Here is a 17,049-nt window from a genome sequence, read left to right as displayed (position 1 = left end):
AATAAAACTTAAATAAATATATCATATTTCCTAAAAATAAAGTGATAAACTTTTTGAAGCTAGTATACAAAGATCTTTGCAAATATTATATACTTTTTAATAAATATTATATATTTTTTTAATTCAAACAGGCTTGATTGATTTTTTCCACATCAATTGTAGTTATACATTCGAAATCTAATAATTTTATTCAAATACTTTTTTATAAACCTTTTGTTCACAATTATTATATCAAGAATTATACAGTCTGTATGTCGTGCAGAAGATAACAAAATTCTGAAAATCTTACTAGTTTATACATGCACAATTTTCATAAATAAACAATAAATATACATGTTTTAAATGTCAAGAAAAATCAGGTACATACTTATTATTATTATATTTGTGGAATTAGCACTAGATACGATTTTTTTACATAATGTAATGATTTTGAGCTATTTGTATTGCCAGACGGGAGACTTAAAATTACTATTGCAACTTGAGATTCTTACTGTTGATGTACAAAATAATTACAAGGAAATAATACTTTTTCTGTTCATCAAACGCTAGTTATGTCTGTAAATAAATATGTACATACAAATCTTTTTCAAATATTTTTCTCTCTAAATCTATAGAAAAGAATTCACAAATATGAAAAAAGAATCACAAATATATAGTAAGAGACTATTTAAATACACACAAACTAATTACTTTCTAAAAAATTTTTTGCAATAGTTAATTTTCTGGGGTGAAACGCAGTACCCTTTCATATATTGAAAAATGTGCCAAGTTCATTGTGCATTGTAGTTATTTAATAAGATATCCAATTTATATATATATATATATATATATATGTATTATAATTTATATATATACATATATAAACTAGACATATATATATATATATATATATTATAATTTTTATATATATACATATATGTAAATCAGATTTTTATATATATATATATATATATATATATATATATATATATAATCAAATATCTTATTAAACAACTTAACTATTATATGTATATATTCTAATTATATGATATAAATTGATCTTCCAAGATATTGATTTTTTTTTCAAAGAAGGCTTAAAGCGTCCTATGGATGTTTCTATTCTAAAATCGTTCTTTCAGGTTTCAAAAAAATCGAAATCCGACATGCAATATATCACAATGCTTCAGTCTTCGCTATTATATGTCTCATTCATTCAATTTTCTTTTTTTCCGAGACTGAGGCACAAATAGTATTCTCAGTTATGTCCCTGCAATGCAACAAGAAACAAAAAAAGTATTGACTTCTCTTATAAATCTCTATTACTCTATTATGCAATCTAAATGTCCATCTATATATATATATATATATATATATATATATATATATATATATATATATATACAATGTATATCTAACATTTTTATATGTCAAATGTCAGAAATTAGAATTAAACTCAAACTTGACTAATCATCATAAATACAATATTGTAACAAGTTATATATCCAAGAATTTTCATTTCTTGAATATGTATTGCCTGTGTACTTTACATAATAGTATTTATAATAATATCTCAGAGACAACATAGAAATTTAAAAGATATGTATAAAACGTCTTAAGTGTTTTAGAATTTTATGTCGCCTGATAAATTTTGTTAGAAAAAGGAGGGAGACAGATGAGAGAATAAATTTCTAAGTCTTCTTGAAGATGGCTTTCTACGCAAACGGGTTACGGGTTTAATATACGTATCCCATTCTGAATGACTTGGCAAAGAACGCCCTCGTCATTCGTCAGAGCTTCTCATCTCTTGAGATTCGTCTGTCGCGCAGCCTTATGCATCGAGGGCATTCGAGTTTATCAGAGTTTTGCTTGCAATCCAGGTGGAAGCACGCACCGCACTTTTCGCATCGGATCACCTTCGACAAATCCCATGGGAATATAACATCTTTGGAATAGCATAATTCGCATACAAATCCTCTAGCTTGACACAACTAAAAAAGGATACATTATTATATTATATTATAATATTATTATATAGATTATTATATAGATATTATAATAATTATATATTATCGAATTATAATATTAATTATAATATATAATACCTCGCATTCCACAATATGCGCACAACAAACTTGAACGAGTTCCTGCAGTTTGGCGTACAGCATGCCAAACTTAATATTTATTAGATCTTGAATTGAATATACATGCGGATCACTTATGATGTAATCCGGTTCCTTCTTCAGCATATTTTGAAGACTGTAATAATATCGTGAGAATGTACTATGCTGCGCTTGTATCGTAAAAAGATTCTAAAATTTACCTGCTTGCGAATCGACACGTGAGCAAAAAGTCCTTCAAAAAGAATAATTTTGTACGCAAAACTCGCGTTTTATCCAATTGTTTTATTCGTCTATACAACAGCGGATTCAAATCGTTCACTTGGAACAGCGGATCCGACATCATCTGGTCCAATAATCTGTATGAAAAATTCGACACAGGATATCTGTAGAGAATAAAAGAAACATTAAAGATCAAGATGCTTTATTAATAGTTTTTAAGAAGAATCTACCTGTTGAAATCCCATTTCGATAGAATTTTCCCTGGAATAAACGCCACCTGATTCGTGTGGCAACCCGTACAAAAGTACCGGCCCAGATATTCGCAGTAACGAAATCGATTGGCGTATTTCACGGCGACTTTCATGCCACAACCTGCGCATCTGTAATTCTGCTTCGCTATTAACGTCCGTCTTCTGAAAGAAAAATGATCGAAGGATATTGAATACCTGAGAAAAATCTCCAAGTCGCGGGACGAGAAGAATATTATTAATGTTTGCATTAAATGCATATCTCTATCAACAGATTATATCCATTATTTATAGAACCTATATATACTCGTAAGAGATTTTATATATAGAATTCAAATAATTATAAGATCAATGGAAATGCGACAAAGAATTTTCAAATTATTATCTTTTTCTTGTTTCACACACGTACACTGGCGGTGGATGAGGCGTGAAAATGATCTGTGGTCGCGGCGGGGCCCATTCGATTGTCCCTCTCAGCGGTATCGTTCGCGTGTCTTCGATCTCGATCTCGTCAGGGCTGACCGGCCAACTCTTCGGCATCGGCAACAATCGCTGAGGCGCATCCTTTTCGGAAACCAGCCACTGCAGCTCGCTAGCCCGAGGCAGTTGCTTCTCGTTGAAGCGACTGATGAGAGATAAAGCCACCCCTTCAGCGGACACGCTGCTCTCGCTCATAATCGACTCAGTGGCGAATCTCGCCTGGCGCTGTTCCGCGTCTGAGAACAACGATGTGGTCGACGCGAGCATGTCGCCGTTTCTCAACTTCCGCTCATCGTCCAATTCAGAACCCTCCGTGGACATGCTGTCCGAGGGATCCTCCGGGGATGTGGACAATGGACTGACGCTCTGATCGGTAGTTGTGGTTGTGTCAGTTCTACCGTCACTTAGCAGATCACCGCGGCCCCAGCCTTTACTCCGACATCTCTCCTCCTGGCGCTGCCGACGTCGCAGCCGAATCCGTTGCTTAAGCCGATTGATCTCCTCGTCGCTGTCGTCGTCGACCGCATCGACATCCAGTCGTTGCAGCCGGTTACATTTGACCTGCTCGATAGCGGCGATCATCGCCTCGCAGATGCTAAAGTGCGCGTTCTCGCGATCCAACTCGGCGTCGTGGGCACGTGAGAACCGCGCCGAAGATAGAAAACTAGTCAAGCTCTGACCTTCTACCGGACGCGGAAAATAACCAGTCGCCATTGGCTGCACACTACTGCCGCCGTCCTCCATGAAGCTCTTCCGCGGTGTACGGATATCCTTCTGACCTTCCACTTCGAGAGTCCACGAGCCCGTAAATTCGGGCGCCGAACCTACTAAGAAGGACGTTTTTCTGCGCATCGCCAGTTGCTTCAAGAACCTCTTCTCCGCCAATTCCGACGTCGTTACAATCGGCCGCGTCTCCTCGATAGTGTTTTTGATTTCTTCTCCACGAACGCTCGAATAAGCTTCCGGACTTTCAGATACTCTTTTACTCTGGCTATGCTTGGCCTTCGTCCTGCTTCTTGTTTTCCTAATAGGTGTTTTGGGCTTTGATATGAATCTATCCGCATTGGAATCGACGGGTTGCTTCGACTCGGAATAATTGACGTTGATGATCTTCGCTAATTCCAATGCACGAGGGCGATTATTACTTTTGTTGCTGCTGTCGCTACTTTCTGGAATAATCGGCGAAATCTGAACCGTCTCGGTTGAATTATCTATGGCAGCGCTACTGTGGCTCTTGACCAAAGCAGGCAGACTATTCCACATTTTCAGAGGTATGTCATTATTGACGTTGGAATCATTTTGCACGTTATCATCAGCAGTAATTTGTGCGGATTTTGTTGGTTCATTTTCGATGCTGTCCACTTCGTGAGTAATAGACTGCATCGCAGTCCTCAAATGAGACTGCGTTGAAACCTTTAAGTATCTATTGAGATCCCTTTCACTCTTGTCCTGCACAAGGATACGATTAACACCAGAAAGATTGACCGGATACGAGGATGAACGACGATGTCGTCTGGGACTCGTTTTAGGTGATATCCATGATGGCAGAAACTGTAAATTCACAAATAAAAAGTATCAAAATAATTGAACTCGTTAAAATCCGTTATGTAATACATATTATAATATAATATCATCATTTATTTAAATGAAGCAAGTTTCTTTGAATTTTAGAATTTCAGAAATTTTAATTCAAAAGTTTCAGAATTTCAAGTTCTAGAAATAACGCCAAAATACTATACTCACTAAGCAAGGATCGATTTCTGCGAAAAGCACAGGCTGATTCCTCTCGATTGCTCGTAAATACAAAAGTGTCGCTTCTGCCAAATTTTCTTGACAAAGAAACGCCCATGGCTCCAGACAAGAGAGCAAATGTTCTTTATCTGATAGAAGCCATGATAATTTGTGTGATAAAGAATGACTTTCTAAACTGTAAATACATGAATTTATCAGTGTTTGCCCTAATAAAGAAATTGTTTGACAAATATATTAAAGATATATAAAAAAAAAAGATGATTAACCTCTTGTATAGCCACAACATATCCTTCTTAGATGTTATTTCAGCTGGCAAATTGCATAAATAATCCTCATTTTCCGATAACACTGGTGATGTTGCTAAAGACGGCTGAAGCCAATTCAGTCCTTGTATGAATATCCAACAGTCCGGTTCACCCTTAGAAAAATATTTTCATAAAATTTGTGTAATAAAATTTTTTCAGATAAGTTTAGACAATCAAAGAAAATTGTATTTATAATTATGTTTATAATTATCATAAACTTTTATCGTAGAATAAATGTTTTCATATCGAAACTCAGTCATGCAAGAACACAAGTGTTTATAAAAATTGACACAAGAATATGAAGAATAAATTGTATAAAATAATTATTAATTGTAATTAGATTATTATGTAATTATTATATAATAATCTGATACATCAAGATATACTATAAATAATATTTTCATCCAAGAAGCTTTGAGAAAGTAACAAACGCAGCTAACATTGGTATCGAATATACGACAGCCATGTTTAAATATCCTCTCCATCGCATTGTGCAGCCGATTTAGGCCACCGTAAACGTTCCACACATTGGACACTCCAATCAATAGACCCTCCGCAGTGGATCGTAAGCTCTGTAGAAGTTGCCACTGTTCCTTGACGTGAGCGTTCTCGGACATCCTGCATTTATTGCCAAGATATCATCGTCTCATTCAAACATATAATTTTGAATGCTTTCATCTTACCCGATCGATCACGACAACCGATGACGAAGAGAAGTCTCGCCCATAAGGGTGTTAGATTATACTTGACAGATATATCAATCGGATATCCTTTCTCTTTCCACGCCTTCTCAGTCGAACGCAATAACACTTTTTATGGACAAATTAATACATCTTGTGCGAGATAACAGATTAATATAAAGCGAAATTATCGCGACAGTTATTAGACGTTTAATTACACCCGAATGAGAGGCGGAAATTGCGATTGTTGTCACGAGATTATTCGCATCGAAAATCGATTTGTTCAGATGACATACGTCTTACACACGGATGATCCAGAAGAAACTGGCAACTCCCGTCGTATGATCACGAGCAATCGTAACGACAGCGATCATATGGTTTAGAATCAATGTTTACGTCGGTAACTATAGACTATAATCATTGAAGAGTCGAGCATTCTAGATGAGCGACTCGATGAAAAATCTCGATAATAAATTTTTTTATCTGCTATATTTTTTATAGAATAAATATATTTTATATATATATATATATATATATATATAAATATAATTTTATTAATTATTATTATTAAATAATATAAAATTAAAAATTATTATTAGATAATTATTATTGAATAACAATTTTAAAATTTATTAACTTTTATATATAAAAAATAATATATAATATATATAAAAATATATATAAAAAAGATGAGGTTAAATTAAGTAAAAAAAAAAAGGGAAAAAATTATAATTTTATTCCTCCTACAGTGTGTCAAGAGTGTTCCCCCCTTTACAGGGATAATTACAAAAAGGTATGAATCATCGCGTAAATGTGCGCACGCATCTGCGTTTTTACACGCATTGAGTATATATATATACTGGGTGGCCCATTTTAATACATCCAGTCGAATATCTCAAAAACCAAGCCCGGAAGAGAAAAATGTTTCACACAAAAGTTGTTTGGTTTCGAGGGGGCCATAAGATGGTGACAATGATTTGATCTTGGAAAATCATTTGAAGGTCATGTGAAGGTCAACTTTAAAATCTTAAATAGAAACCTCCATTTTTATTTAGTATTCTTGTAGCTGACATCGAGAGCTTTCCAAAAGACTATAATAAAGTATTATTTCATTAAGTACTTTTTGAGTTATTTTATATTTTATAATCTGACATATTTTGATATAAAAAATAAAATATTTCGTAATATTCAGTTTTCGATAATTTTACCGTAATACTTCTATGTACAGAATAATAAGACAAATTAATTAGTGCCAAAAAAAAAACAAATTGTTTAAAAAAATACATTGTAAATAATTTTCTTAAAAACAATTTTTTTTTTTATACCAATTGATTTGTCTCATTAATTTGTACATAGAAGTATTACGGTAAGATTATCAAAAACTAAATATTTTACGAGATATTTAATTTTTTATATCAAAATATGTCAGATTAAAATATAAAATAATTCAAAAAGTACTTAATGAGAAAAAATACTTTATTATAGTGTTTTGGAAAGCTCTCGATGTCAGCTACAAGAATACTAAATAAAAAATGGGGGTTTCCATTTAAGATTTTAAAGTTGACCTTCACATGACCTTCAAATGATTTTTCAAATCATTGTCACCATCTTATGGCCCCCTTGAAGCCACACAACTTTTGTCTGAAACATTTTTCTCTTCCGGGCTTGGTTTTTGAGATATTCGACTGGATGGATTAAAATGAGCCACCCAGTATATATACATATACATATATATACAACACTCACGACGCACCGTGAATGTACTCGCGACAGCTGTGTGATCATCGGTCGTCGGTTAGGCGAAGAAGGGGGCGAGGGCGAGGGTTAGTTTTTAATTGAAACGCGTCTCGCGGTCGCGCGCATATTGCGCAACGCGAAGCTCGCGCCGCGTCTCCCGTTAATCGCGCGCGCGGAAACGGTGAATTTTCTATAAATAGCGGTGCATTCGTGCTACGAAGAGTAAACGAGCGCGTAGATTATTTCACGCGACGCGAGATCCTAATGTAGACTACGTATCGTACATATACATAAATTGACGATCGAGCGGTTCTTTCTTTGACGAGCGGCGCACATTCGGAATCCGCGGTGTCTCCGAGTGACGTATTTCGCGAGAGAGAGAGAAGTAGCGCGTACGACGATAAGACCGACGTGATCTCCACGTCGCCGGGGTCGACGATAATTCTCGGCCTCAAAAGCTGAGAGAGCGGGACGCGTTATCTCCTCTTCGCGTGAGTTTCTTCTTCTTCTTCTTCTTCTTCTTTTTTTTCTTCAAAATCGCGTGGAGGGGAGAGGAAAAGAGACTAGAAATAGGGATTCAGCGGGAAGGATCGCGGCTGTCCTTCGGGGAGGGGACTATTTTTAGGTATAGTTGGACATATGCTTGGCAGCGCGATTCTGGCGCGTCTCTTTCCTAAAAGCGGTATTTCTTGACCGTATAACCGTGCCTATATGGCGGGATTGTTGAGTTAGAAACGTGTGCTTTGCTTGAATTTATTCAATACACCCGGACATATTTCCCCTGTTTGGCAGGAAGATGGAGAACGAGCAGCATCATTACGAGCTGCGTAGTAGGAGCCGGTCACGCTCGCACACTCCTATGGTCCTAAATCGTTCTTTGCCAGAGCCAGAGATGACGGAGCATCACTATGATCTCAGAAGTAAAAGCCGAGAGAGATCTCATACACCTGGAGAAGTATCGAGTAGCAGGAGATCTGGTTCTAGATCGCTGTGAGTAACTCGAACCTAAAGTTTGTCGTCGATGCGACAAAAATAATGAACATGTTCTATCATTATCTCGCTTACATTTTCTTTTAATAATTACAGAACTGGTAGTAGCAGTAAAACGCATGAGAGAAATATGGAAACGATTGAAGAGAATAAGGAAGGATCTGTGACAGAAAGTATGACGGATAATCAAAGCACAAAGTCCGAAAATTCCACTGTTACCACGAGGAAGGCTGAACGACGGTCGGAACGCCAGAGAGCTAAAAGACAAATATTTGTCAATGGTCAGAGCGAAAGTAAGGAGAATGCGTCTAATCAAAAGGCTGAGCAAAAGCGCAAAAGTGTTACGCCGCACAGGATACTTACCAGTGATTATTCATCTGAAGAAGGGGAGAGAGAAGACCCTCCAAGTAGACCAGGATCCGCTTATGAGATTTACAAACAGGCCGGTGAATGGTGGAAGTATGTACATCTTAAACTTTATTCTCTGTGTATTATATTTATTTTCTGTTATCTTTTGAACAAAAATTTCTTCGCGCCTAGTTGCCAAAATATTATATATGAATAATTATGTTTACATGTAATAAATTCTTCTTGCGATCTTTTTATCTTAAAAATACAACCTTTCCTAGAAAAAAATATTTATAAACAGATTTATAAACATAGATTCTAATTTTGTTTGTAAACTATGTCTTCTGAGTCACATTGAATAGGTTGAATTGATATTGGTAATATTAGAGCGAAATTAGTTTATATAAATGCGATTTAGAGTAAAAATCTACTCTTTTTGCATATAATTAATAAGACTATTTGTGTATAAATGTTTTAGTGTTTTTCCAAAGACAGATTATACGTATTCGCAAGCATCGCAATATCGTTACGAGATAGCCCCTGGTGTATTAGCAATGCCTAATATGTCACGGCGGTCTATACATTCGAATGGCGATGAAAGCAGTACCGTACCTCAGATCAGTCGTCAAAATTTAAGTCAAACTTCACAAAGAACGACAGAAAGTGGAATTGGTGATATGGACACTGTCGATTTTAAGCGAAGAAGCTCTCTATCTTATTCAGTAAGTATTTATCATCTTAAGTCAATATTGTTTTCCTACACGTAGACGCACATCTATAATATCTTTTTATACTCTTAAAATGATTTGCTTTTTTTGAATTTTATAGTTTGATGATGATCACAACGTGTCATATGTACCAAATTCTTCAAAAACGACTGTATATAAAAAAACACACATAGAACAGTATAAGAGTCACAAAGAAGTAATTTATTCGCAGCCCGGATATTCCTCAAATTTTTCGACAAGGTATATTTTGTTTTCCCTTTTATATATATATATATATATATATATATATATATATATATATATATATATATATATTAAAATAAAACTTTTGTTGAACAAAAAATATTTTTTTATGTTAATAGGTATTTGTCATGGTCAAAAACTCCTTCAAAATTTACTGAAAAATATAATGCAGCTGATTCTGATACTGAATTGGACGAAATCTTAACATCATCAGCAATCAAGGCTAACCAAGGGTGGAGAATTGTGCAGTGGTTTACGTATCTTATAACTTTCATTACCCTTTGGTTCAAGAAAACCGTCGAATTCTTCAAATTCAAAACTGATGGAAGGCAGCATTATAGTACACAAGCATATCGATCTTATAATGGTATTACTGGCTCTTAGTAATATGTATATTTGTTTAATTATTTTATTTTTAGTGTAAGTATCACTACTGACTAATGATATCTCATTGACTGTTATTTAGAATCCAAGTGGAGCGCAATATGGCAAGCTTTGGATCATTATACACACAATACGTACTTCTTCTTTGTCAGAATACTCGTACTCGATGCTTGGTTGCTGAGTCAATTTACCGGCGTTAGAAAATGGCTGCAAGAGAAAAGTCCGAAGATTTTATGGATTACGCTTCTTCCGCTACTTCTCTTGTTTGGTGAGTGGTTTTACATCTTCCTATTCAAGGAAATAAAAAAAGAAAAACATCTCTCTGCGGGCTCTACATTTTCTCATCGATCTACATGATATGTAAACCAATCATTGAAGCATAGTCAAACCAATGTCTTTCGCGGGACCACAGTACCAAAAAGGCCTCCAAACCTATCCTGGCCTTTGTCTTCTTTTTGTTTCAGGGGCTTACATCGCGCAGATATATTTCTTTACCTGTGTGGATTCTCTGCGCAATGTCCAATTTGGTGTCACTGAGACGACTTATCACATCTTCAATTATATTGCCAACCTAACATCTTTTTACTATGAGTTATTTGTAAAATACTTTGCAGAACTTAAAAATTATTTCATGCACTTCTTACCCAGTGTGAACGTGTCTTTGCCTGAAATGCCTCCCATTGGGTGGAATATAAAGTGGTGATTAATTGAAAGATTGGTTTAGTATAGTAAAATATAATCTTAATTATATACACATATAATTCAGTTAAATGGATGGAGATGGTATATTGAATATTTATATTCCTTTGAAACATAATAATAACAAAGTAAAATGATATTACACGCAGGAAATTTCGCTAAACCAATCATAAAATAATCAATAATATTGTTCATGATATGACATAAAAATCTTTTATACAAAAATGAGACATACTTTCTTCGTCCATTTTTTCCTTAAATTAATATTTATGTGTGATTTAATCATTGTTTTTGTTTTGCTCTATGACGAAGTCAGTATATGTAATAGTTATTGTCATGTCGTTTATAATTCATAATTATATTATAATTACAGTTTCATTCTCTAATTCCATGAATAATACATGCACTTATCAGTTTTTTTTTTTTTTTTTTTTTTTTTAATTTCTTATCGTTTTGGAGATACTATTTTTCTCTATGATCTTTTGTTTTGTGTATTAAAATTAAAATTTAATATGAAATATCCTATAATTTATATGCTGACTGTCAACTAACGCTTTGTTGATTTTTTTGTTTTTACTAATGGATTAATGTTGTGTGTGTCAAGATGTATTTAAGATATTTCATCTATATATTGTTGCTATATATATTTTACATATAATTATATGTATCTGTTATATTTTGAACTATAGCTGGTCATTGTCTAGTTCACATTAAAATCGGTCATTTTTTGTTATATACTTTATATATTCTATTATACATTTTGTTTTCTTAACATAAAACAAACATTGGATTCTATTCTAGACATCCCACAAATTATAGATATATATACAAATTAAATAATTATTGAATAAAATAAAATAGATCATTTTCTCAGTTAATCACCACATATATATATAATATTTTTGTTATATATGTTAAGGATATGGTACAATAATATTTTGATGTAATAATCATCATTAGATAATATATATTGTAAAAACACGTTCATACTTAATAAAATATTTTTCATGTGTACAATATTAGTAGCCCTCTTATGAACACAATCTGTTAGAGTGATATAGCGTCATAGTGTCACAATCAAGCATTTTATGAGATCTAAATCTAAAAATAAAAATAAATTTTTTACAATGGGAGAGAAGGATAGAGGGAGAATTACTCTACTGGGTGTTAAAAAGTCGGAACGTGTGCTTGAAAAACTTGGAACCGTCATTGCGATCGATGTCATCGAAACGGTGAGTTCCTTCGTCTATCCTTCTCTCAGTTACAATATTGTATAATAGTTCCACTTCGAACATTTATACCATGTAATTGGTGTATGTGCCATTCAAAATGTCACTGTGATTATATAAATTCAATAACTGGACAGTCATGTGGCACTAATTTTCGTATTGGAACACTGTAGTTCAATACAGTAACAGGAGAAGGAGATAATATTTTTATAATTACCAAATTTATGGATAATATCGAATTTATTTCAGGTGGTTGGTGCCTAGTGCAATGTTTTCCACTTTTTTCTGACGTTAAAATTATATCGGAGACAACGACACAAAAATTATTACCTGATATACAACAGAACGATCATAAGAATAGAAGTGTTGAAGAGAAATCATTTAATAAAGAAATACACATAAACGATTTGACTGACAAAGCTGAATTGGTTAGCAGGATAGAAATACTCGAAAACGAACAAACAAATCAAATGGTATAAATCTAAATTTTCCTACAATTATATATAAATATAATGATATATATTTGTTGATTTATGATCTTTTTAATATTTTATGTAGGAATATTTTATAAATATTACTCGAGTTTTGCAAGATCGAAAACAAAATGATGTCGATTTTCGGAAAGAATACAATGTAAGTTCAAATGTACATATTAATGTTTAACAATTAATAATTATAGAGCTTTGAAAATTCTCTGATGTTTCCAGGACAAGATTGCTAATTTGGAAAATAAATTGAATGTTGATGAACTGAACAATGTAATGTATAACGAGCTAAAAGTTATCAAGTACGAATTCGAGAAACTACGCGAGCTCTACTCGGAATTAAAATCTTGTTGCAACACTAATGCAGAATCTATCGCAAATCATAATTTAGAAAAACATGTGGAAAAGATTTTATTTAGTTATCTTCCTGGACTTTCAAAAGAAGATCTGGCAAAGATCAGTCAGGATTTACTCGCATCTTACAACAGAGAAGGTTTTAAGCTAAAGCATAGACTGTTAATCTTGTTTTTTAATCACATACATACATTATCAATGTTGAAAATTATATATATATATATATATATATATTTTTTTTTTTTTTTTTATAGGTCAAATAGTTTTTAATAATAACGTCGAAAACGCAAACGTTCATGTCTCGGATGAACAGATGCGCAAAATAGCGAAGGAAGTTTTGCAGATATATGATGCGGACAAAACGGGTCAGGTAGATTACGCTTTGGAATCAGCAGGTATCGTATCGCGCTAATAAATAGGAAACAGATATAGACACAAATATGTATGCGTACAATAAATAAATTTCTTGTGTTTTTACAATATAGGGGGTCAGATCATTAGCACGCGATGCACTCAGCGATACGACATAAAGTCGAGAGCTTTCACATTGTTCGGTTTCACGCTGTATTACGAAAGCAATAATCCGCGGACGGTAATACAGCGAAATCCGATACAACCTGGTGTTTGTTGGGCTTTCCAAGATTTTCCCGGATATCTCCTGATACAATTGCGAAGCGCCATTTATGTAAGCGGCTTCACTCTGGAACATGTCTCTAAATTGATTTTATCGAATGAGAACATGTCAAGCGCGCCTAGGAAATTTAATGTCTGGGTATGTAAGACTCTCTCTCTTTTATACAATATATAAATGATTTTTTTTGTATACTCATATTTTTTCACAGGGATTGGCAAATGAGAATGATCCTGAGCCTGTAATGTTTGGTGAATACGAATTTATGTACTTTGACAATAATTTGCAATATTTTCCAGTTCAGGTAGATTTCCTTTACTCTAATAAATTTCCCAATTTTTATTTTTACCATATATAATTTTATATATAAATTTATATTTATCCATATTTATCTGTGCAGAACACAGAAGCAATCAATCAGCCATATGAATATGTAGAATTGAGGATACACAGCAATCACGGACAATTGGATTACACGTGTTTATACAGGTTCCGCATTCATGGAAGACCAGCTAAAGAATTAATCGAATTAGACAAAGGTTCCTCTTTATAAAACGTTCATTATTTGAGCAATAGCGAGAATAAGCCGCAACTTTTTTCTGACATGTGCCTTTAACTACCGTCATTAATAAACGCAACAATTGGCGTGATTTCTCATATAGCACCTGTAATTATATTGCGAATAGATATAACTATTTAATGTTTTTGTAGTAGAGATTTTTCCACGAAGCAAATCATGCCTTCATCAACTGTTGAAACACATTGAAAACATTGTGTATATACACATAAAATAATATTAGTAATTTATATGGATAAAAAAAATTGTTTGTGCATAATTAACACAATTATGGTACATTCATAAATGTCGGCCTGATGACGTTCTAAAATATCGCTTATCAATATAAATTAATATCTTCACTCTATGGCCTTGCTACAGTAATATCACCTAAGTAAAGCGCCTTTAAAAAAAAAGCACAGTTTTCTCATAGAAATGCGAAAGATCAAGAGTGAGATAGATAAAAAAAATGGAAAAGAATGATTTCGTTAGAAGTTTTGAACGTGAAAATATGCAATTAGTTATCATGATTATTATCATATCGTATCATATCAATTTGACAGCACTACTTCAGTAAGACTGACACTTCAAAAGTTACCCCAAAGCTGAGTGTGAGTCAATATTTGTAATAATAGTGACAGTACAAATTGTAAGGAACCATAATAATTAATTAATTAATTTTAAAGTTAAGAAAGGAAATTAATTTTTAGCTTTAAGTTTATTGTACACTGCGAGTGACTTTTGCCGCGAAAAAAATACAATTTTTGTAAAAGTCTAAAAACACGTGGCACTAATAATATTTAAAATATGTGTATATATATATATATGTAAGATATTTAATGAATTTTTTCCAGCATTCGTTCTCTTCTCTGTTTAGCTATTTTTAACAATTACCGAAACGTTAATTTTTTTTTTTTTTTTTAAATAATGATACGTATATTTGACTGCATCAAATTTTGCGAAAAATGCGCATGTTTCTGTTTCACAGTACTTAGATTATAATAATCGTATCGGGAAGGGTCGGATCGTCTTGGAAAACTCTGGACCTTTGCCGTATCGAAATCGCAATCAAACACTGCATTTTCATCGTCTTCACGTATGTCGATAGAATTTTTACATTTACAAATAAAGTATGCGTTTCATTCGACAAGATTCGATGATTTTATTTGTCCGTATTGGAATTCATGAATTATTTTTCATTATCCTATATTGGAAGAAAGTACCCTCCCTTTTTAAAAATCTATAATGATATTGAATTCGCGAAATATTCAACTTTTATTTGCGAAGATGCACTTCGCTGCTCGATCATTTTTTTTTATCATTAAGCTCATTTTCCCGCGCTTGTAACACCGGAAGTCTCGAACCGCCGTAAATCTCGATTTCAAGATCTTCCCGCTCCTCGCGTTAATCGACTCGCGGACGTTGTACCCACGCGGTATAAGAACGTTTTTTTTTCCAAACAACTGTAAGCATCCAATTTCGCGATCCGGTTTTTTTATCGAATTTCTTTAAACGAGCACGCGTGAGAACGGGTCAGCGCCGGAAGAGGGGAATCCCCGGATAGCAGTGTTGTGAGACGGGCCGGGTTTTCTCGCGCATGCGCGGCGAACGTAGCATCAATGAAGTATATATATGGATAAAAAGGTGTGCCATTGACCACCCGTACATAATTTTGCAAAAGTTTTTCCTTAAATATATATATATATATATGTATATATATCTATATTGCATGCATTAAAAAATATTGGCTCTACGTATCTGAAATTCTGTATTTAAAAATTATTATGCAAGAGTAAAGAAAAAAAGCAAAATAAATAAGCAAAAATATATTAAAGACTATCAGATTTGCATTTTTCTCCATATAAATTTAATCCATTATGCAGTTCAAGATGTCTTGAATCAATTTCGAAATAAGTACAGTTAATATTTTGAGCTTAAAAACTAGACCAGTACTCTGCGTTGATACCACTGCTTGTTAGCTAATCGGTTTCTTTTTTGATTTTTCATATCTGTTACAATAAAAAATATTCAATAATCTTGTCATTACTGCAGATAGATACGTCGTTGCTAATGGTTATCATGGCCGCGCATGCGCGAGAAAACCCGGCCCGTCTCACAACACTGCCGGATAGCCGGATAGCCCCCCCGAGCGTATTGAGGAAGGGCGTGGCGCCCCCTTGCACAATCACGGGCCTGACGAGCGCTCGCTTCGAGAGGTGGGGGGGGAGAGGTGGGGAGATTGAACAGGCGCGGGGTGGGGAGCCGTGGGGAGCTTCCGTTTATCGGCGAGGTCAGAGAAGGCAGGCTGCGCGTTACGGTGGTGCTGTTGAAAAAACACGATGAAAATGGCGTGGCAACCGCAGGAGGAAGGACTCAGGCAAATCCTGACGCTGCTCAAGGAATCGCAGAGCCCGGACACGGCGACCCAGCGAGCCGTACAACAAGTATCCTTTTGACATTCGCCGCCTCGTCGAAGTGATCTTGGTGCTCGAGATGTTTCGTGTCGCCGTCGTCGTCGTCATCGTGTCGTTGTGCCCCGCTCGCACATACGTGGCCCCGTGAGTGAAGCGGGTAACGAAAAGGGACGCGCGCGCGCGCGCGCAAACTGCCAATTCTCGTACATCACCGTCCGTTTTATCGGAACGATACTCGCGTACCGATTCCAAGCCGAAAAAATAAATCTGGAAAATTAATCACGCGCGAATATATAAAAGCGATCTTCGTGTCGAGAGATCGCGCGAGCGCATGCGCGCGCGCCTACGATAGCGAATTCGCGATCGCTAACGATCGTTGGCCGCATCCTGTGCAAATTCCTCGCTCGCTCCTCTGATCGATAACTTCAACGGAAGCTCTTCTAGTACTCTGCGTTGATACCACTGCTT

General features: G+C 34.7%; 2 protein-coding genes across 6 annotated transcripts; one reads left to right on the top strand and one right to left on the bottom strand.

Annotated features, from left to right (window-relative positions):
- Positions 1 to 1,347: 1,347 nt before the first annotated feature.
- On the bottom strand, positions 1,348 to 7,557 carry Rubicon (run domain Beclin-1-interacting and cysteine-rich domain-containing protein rubicon). Of its 2 annotated transcripts, XM_070302467.1 has the most exons (10): positions 7,537 to 7,557; positions 5,787 to 5,936; positions 5,544 to 5,721; positions 5,065 to 5,216; positions 4,790 to 4,973; positions 2,976 to 4,597; positions 2,549 to 2,731; positions 2,300 to 2,482; positions 2,082 to 2,235; positions 1,348 to 1,967 (listed from the first exon to the last, which is right to left on the bottom strand). In XM_070302467.1, exons 3-10 carry the CDS (start codon positions 5,718 to 5,720, stop codon positions 1,767 to 1,769), a joined length of 2,856 nt encoding a protein of 951 aa, XP_070158568.1. In that variant the 5' UTR covers position 5,721; positions 5,787 to 5,936; positions 7,537 to 7,557; the 3' UTR covers positions 1,348 to 1,766. The 2 variants fall into 2 exon arrangements, with proteins under 2 accessions (XP_070158568.1, XP_070158567.1); XM_070302466.1 differs by lacking the exon at positions 7,537 to 7,557 and having other exon boundaries at positions 5,787 to 6,161.
- Positions 7,558 to 7,625: 68 nt separating this feature from the next.
- On the top strand, positions 7,626 to 15,923 carry LOC138936796 (klaroid protein). 4 transcript variants are annotated; one of them, XM_070302470.1, is made up of 14 exons: positions 7,626 to 8,011; positions 8,317 to 8,510; positions 8,607 to 8,969; positions 9,337 to 9,580; positions 9,687 to 9,826; positions 9,949 to 10,196; positions 10,296 to 10,481; positions 12,391 to 12,614; positions 12,700 to 12,774; positions 12,849 to 13,119; positions 13,235 to 13,375; positions 13,466 to 13,752; positions 13,823 to 13,915; positions 14,012 to 15,923. In XM_070302470.1, exons 2-14 carry the CDS (start codon positions 8,317 to 8,319, stop codon positions 14,162 to 14,164), a joined length of 2,619 nt encoding a protein of 872 aa, XP_070158571.1. In that variant the 5' UTR covers positions 7,626 to 8,011; the 3' UTR covers positions 14,165 to 15,923. The 4 variants fall into 4 exon arrangements, with proteins under 4 accessions (XP_070158571.1, XP_070158569.1, XP_070158572.1 ...); XM_070302468.1 differs by having other exon boundaries at positions 7,627 to 8,011; positions 8,313 to 8,510; XM_070302471.1 differs by lacking the exon at positions 7,626 to 8,011 and adding an exon at positions 8,020 to 8,145.
- Positions 15,924 to 17,049: the final 1,126 nt, after the last annotated feature.

This window comes from Polyergus mexicanus, unplaced genomic scaffold (genome assembly GCF_030449975.1).
Source record: "Polyergus mexicanus isolate NDT 795.1 unplaced genomic scaffold, iyPolMexi1.0 SCAF_10, whole genome shotgun sequence".
NCBI classification, from domain to species: Eukaryota; Metazoa; Arthropoda; class Insecta; order Hymenoptera; family Formicidae; genus Polyergus; species Polyergus mexicanus.
The sequence above is the reverse complement of the archived record's forward strand: the minus strand, read 5'-3'. Positions and strand labels throughout refer to the sequence as shown.

Bases quoted from the DNA above. Each gene is read 5' to 3' on its own strand.
- Rubicon (XM_070302467.1), bottom strand. From the start codon at position 5,720: ATGTCCGAGAACGCTCACGTCAAGGAACAGTGGCAACTTCTACAGAGC. The intron at 5,217-5,543 runs GTTAGCTGCGTT...TATTTTTCTAAG, and splicing joins GTCGTATATTCGATACCAAT to GGTGAACCGGACTGTTGGAT. The intron at 4,598-4,789 runs GTGAGTATAGTA...GTGAATTTACAG, and splicing joins CAGAAATCGATCCTTGCTTA to TTTCTGCCATCATGGATATC.
- LOC138936796 (XM_070302470.1), top strand. From the start codon at position 8,317: ATGGAGAACGAGCAGCATCATTACGAGCTGCGTAGTAGGAGCCGGTCA. The intron at 10,197-10,295 runs GTATTACTGGCT...ACTGTTATTTAG, and splicing joins AGCATATCGATCTTATAATG to AATCCAAGTGGAGCGCAATA. The intron at 13,376-13,465 runs GTATCGTATCGC...TTTACAATATAG, and splicing joins TTACGCTTTGGAATCAGCAG to GGGGTCAGATCATTAGCACG.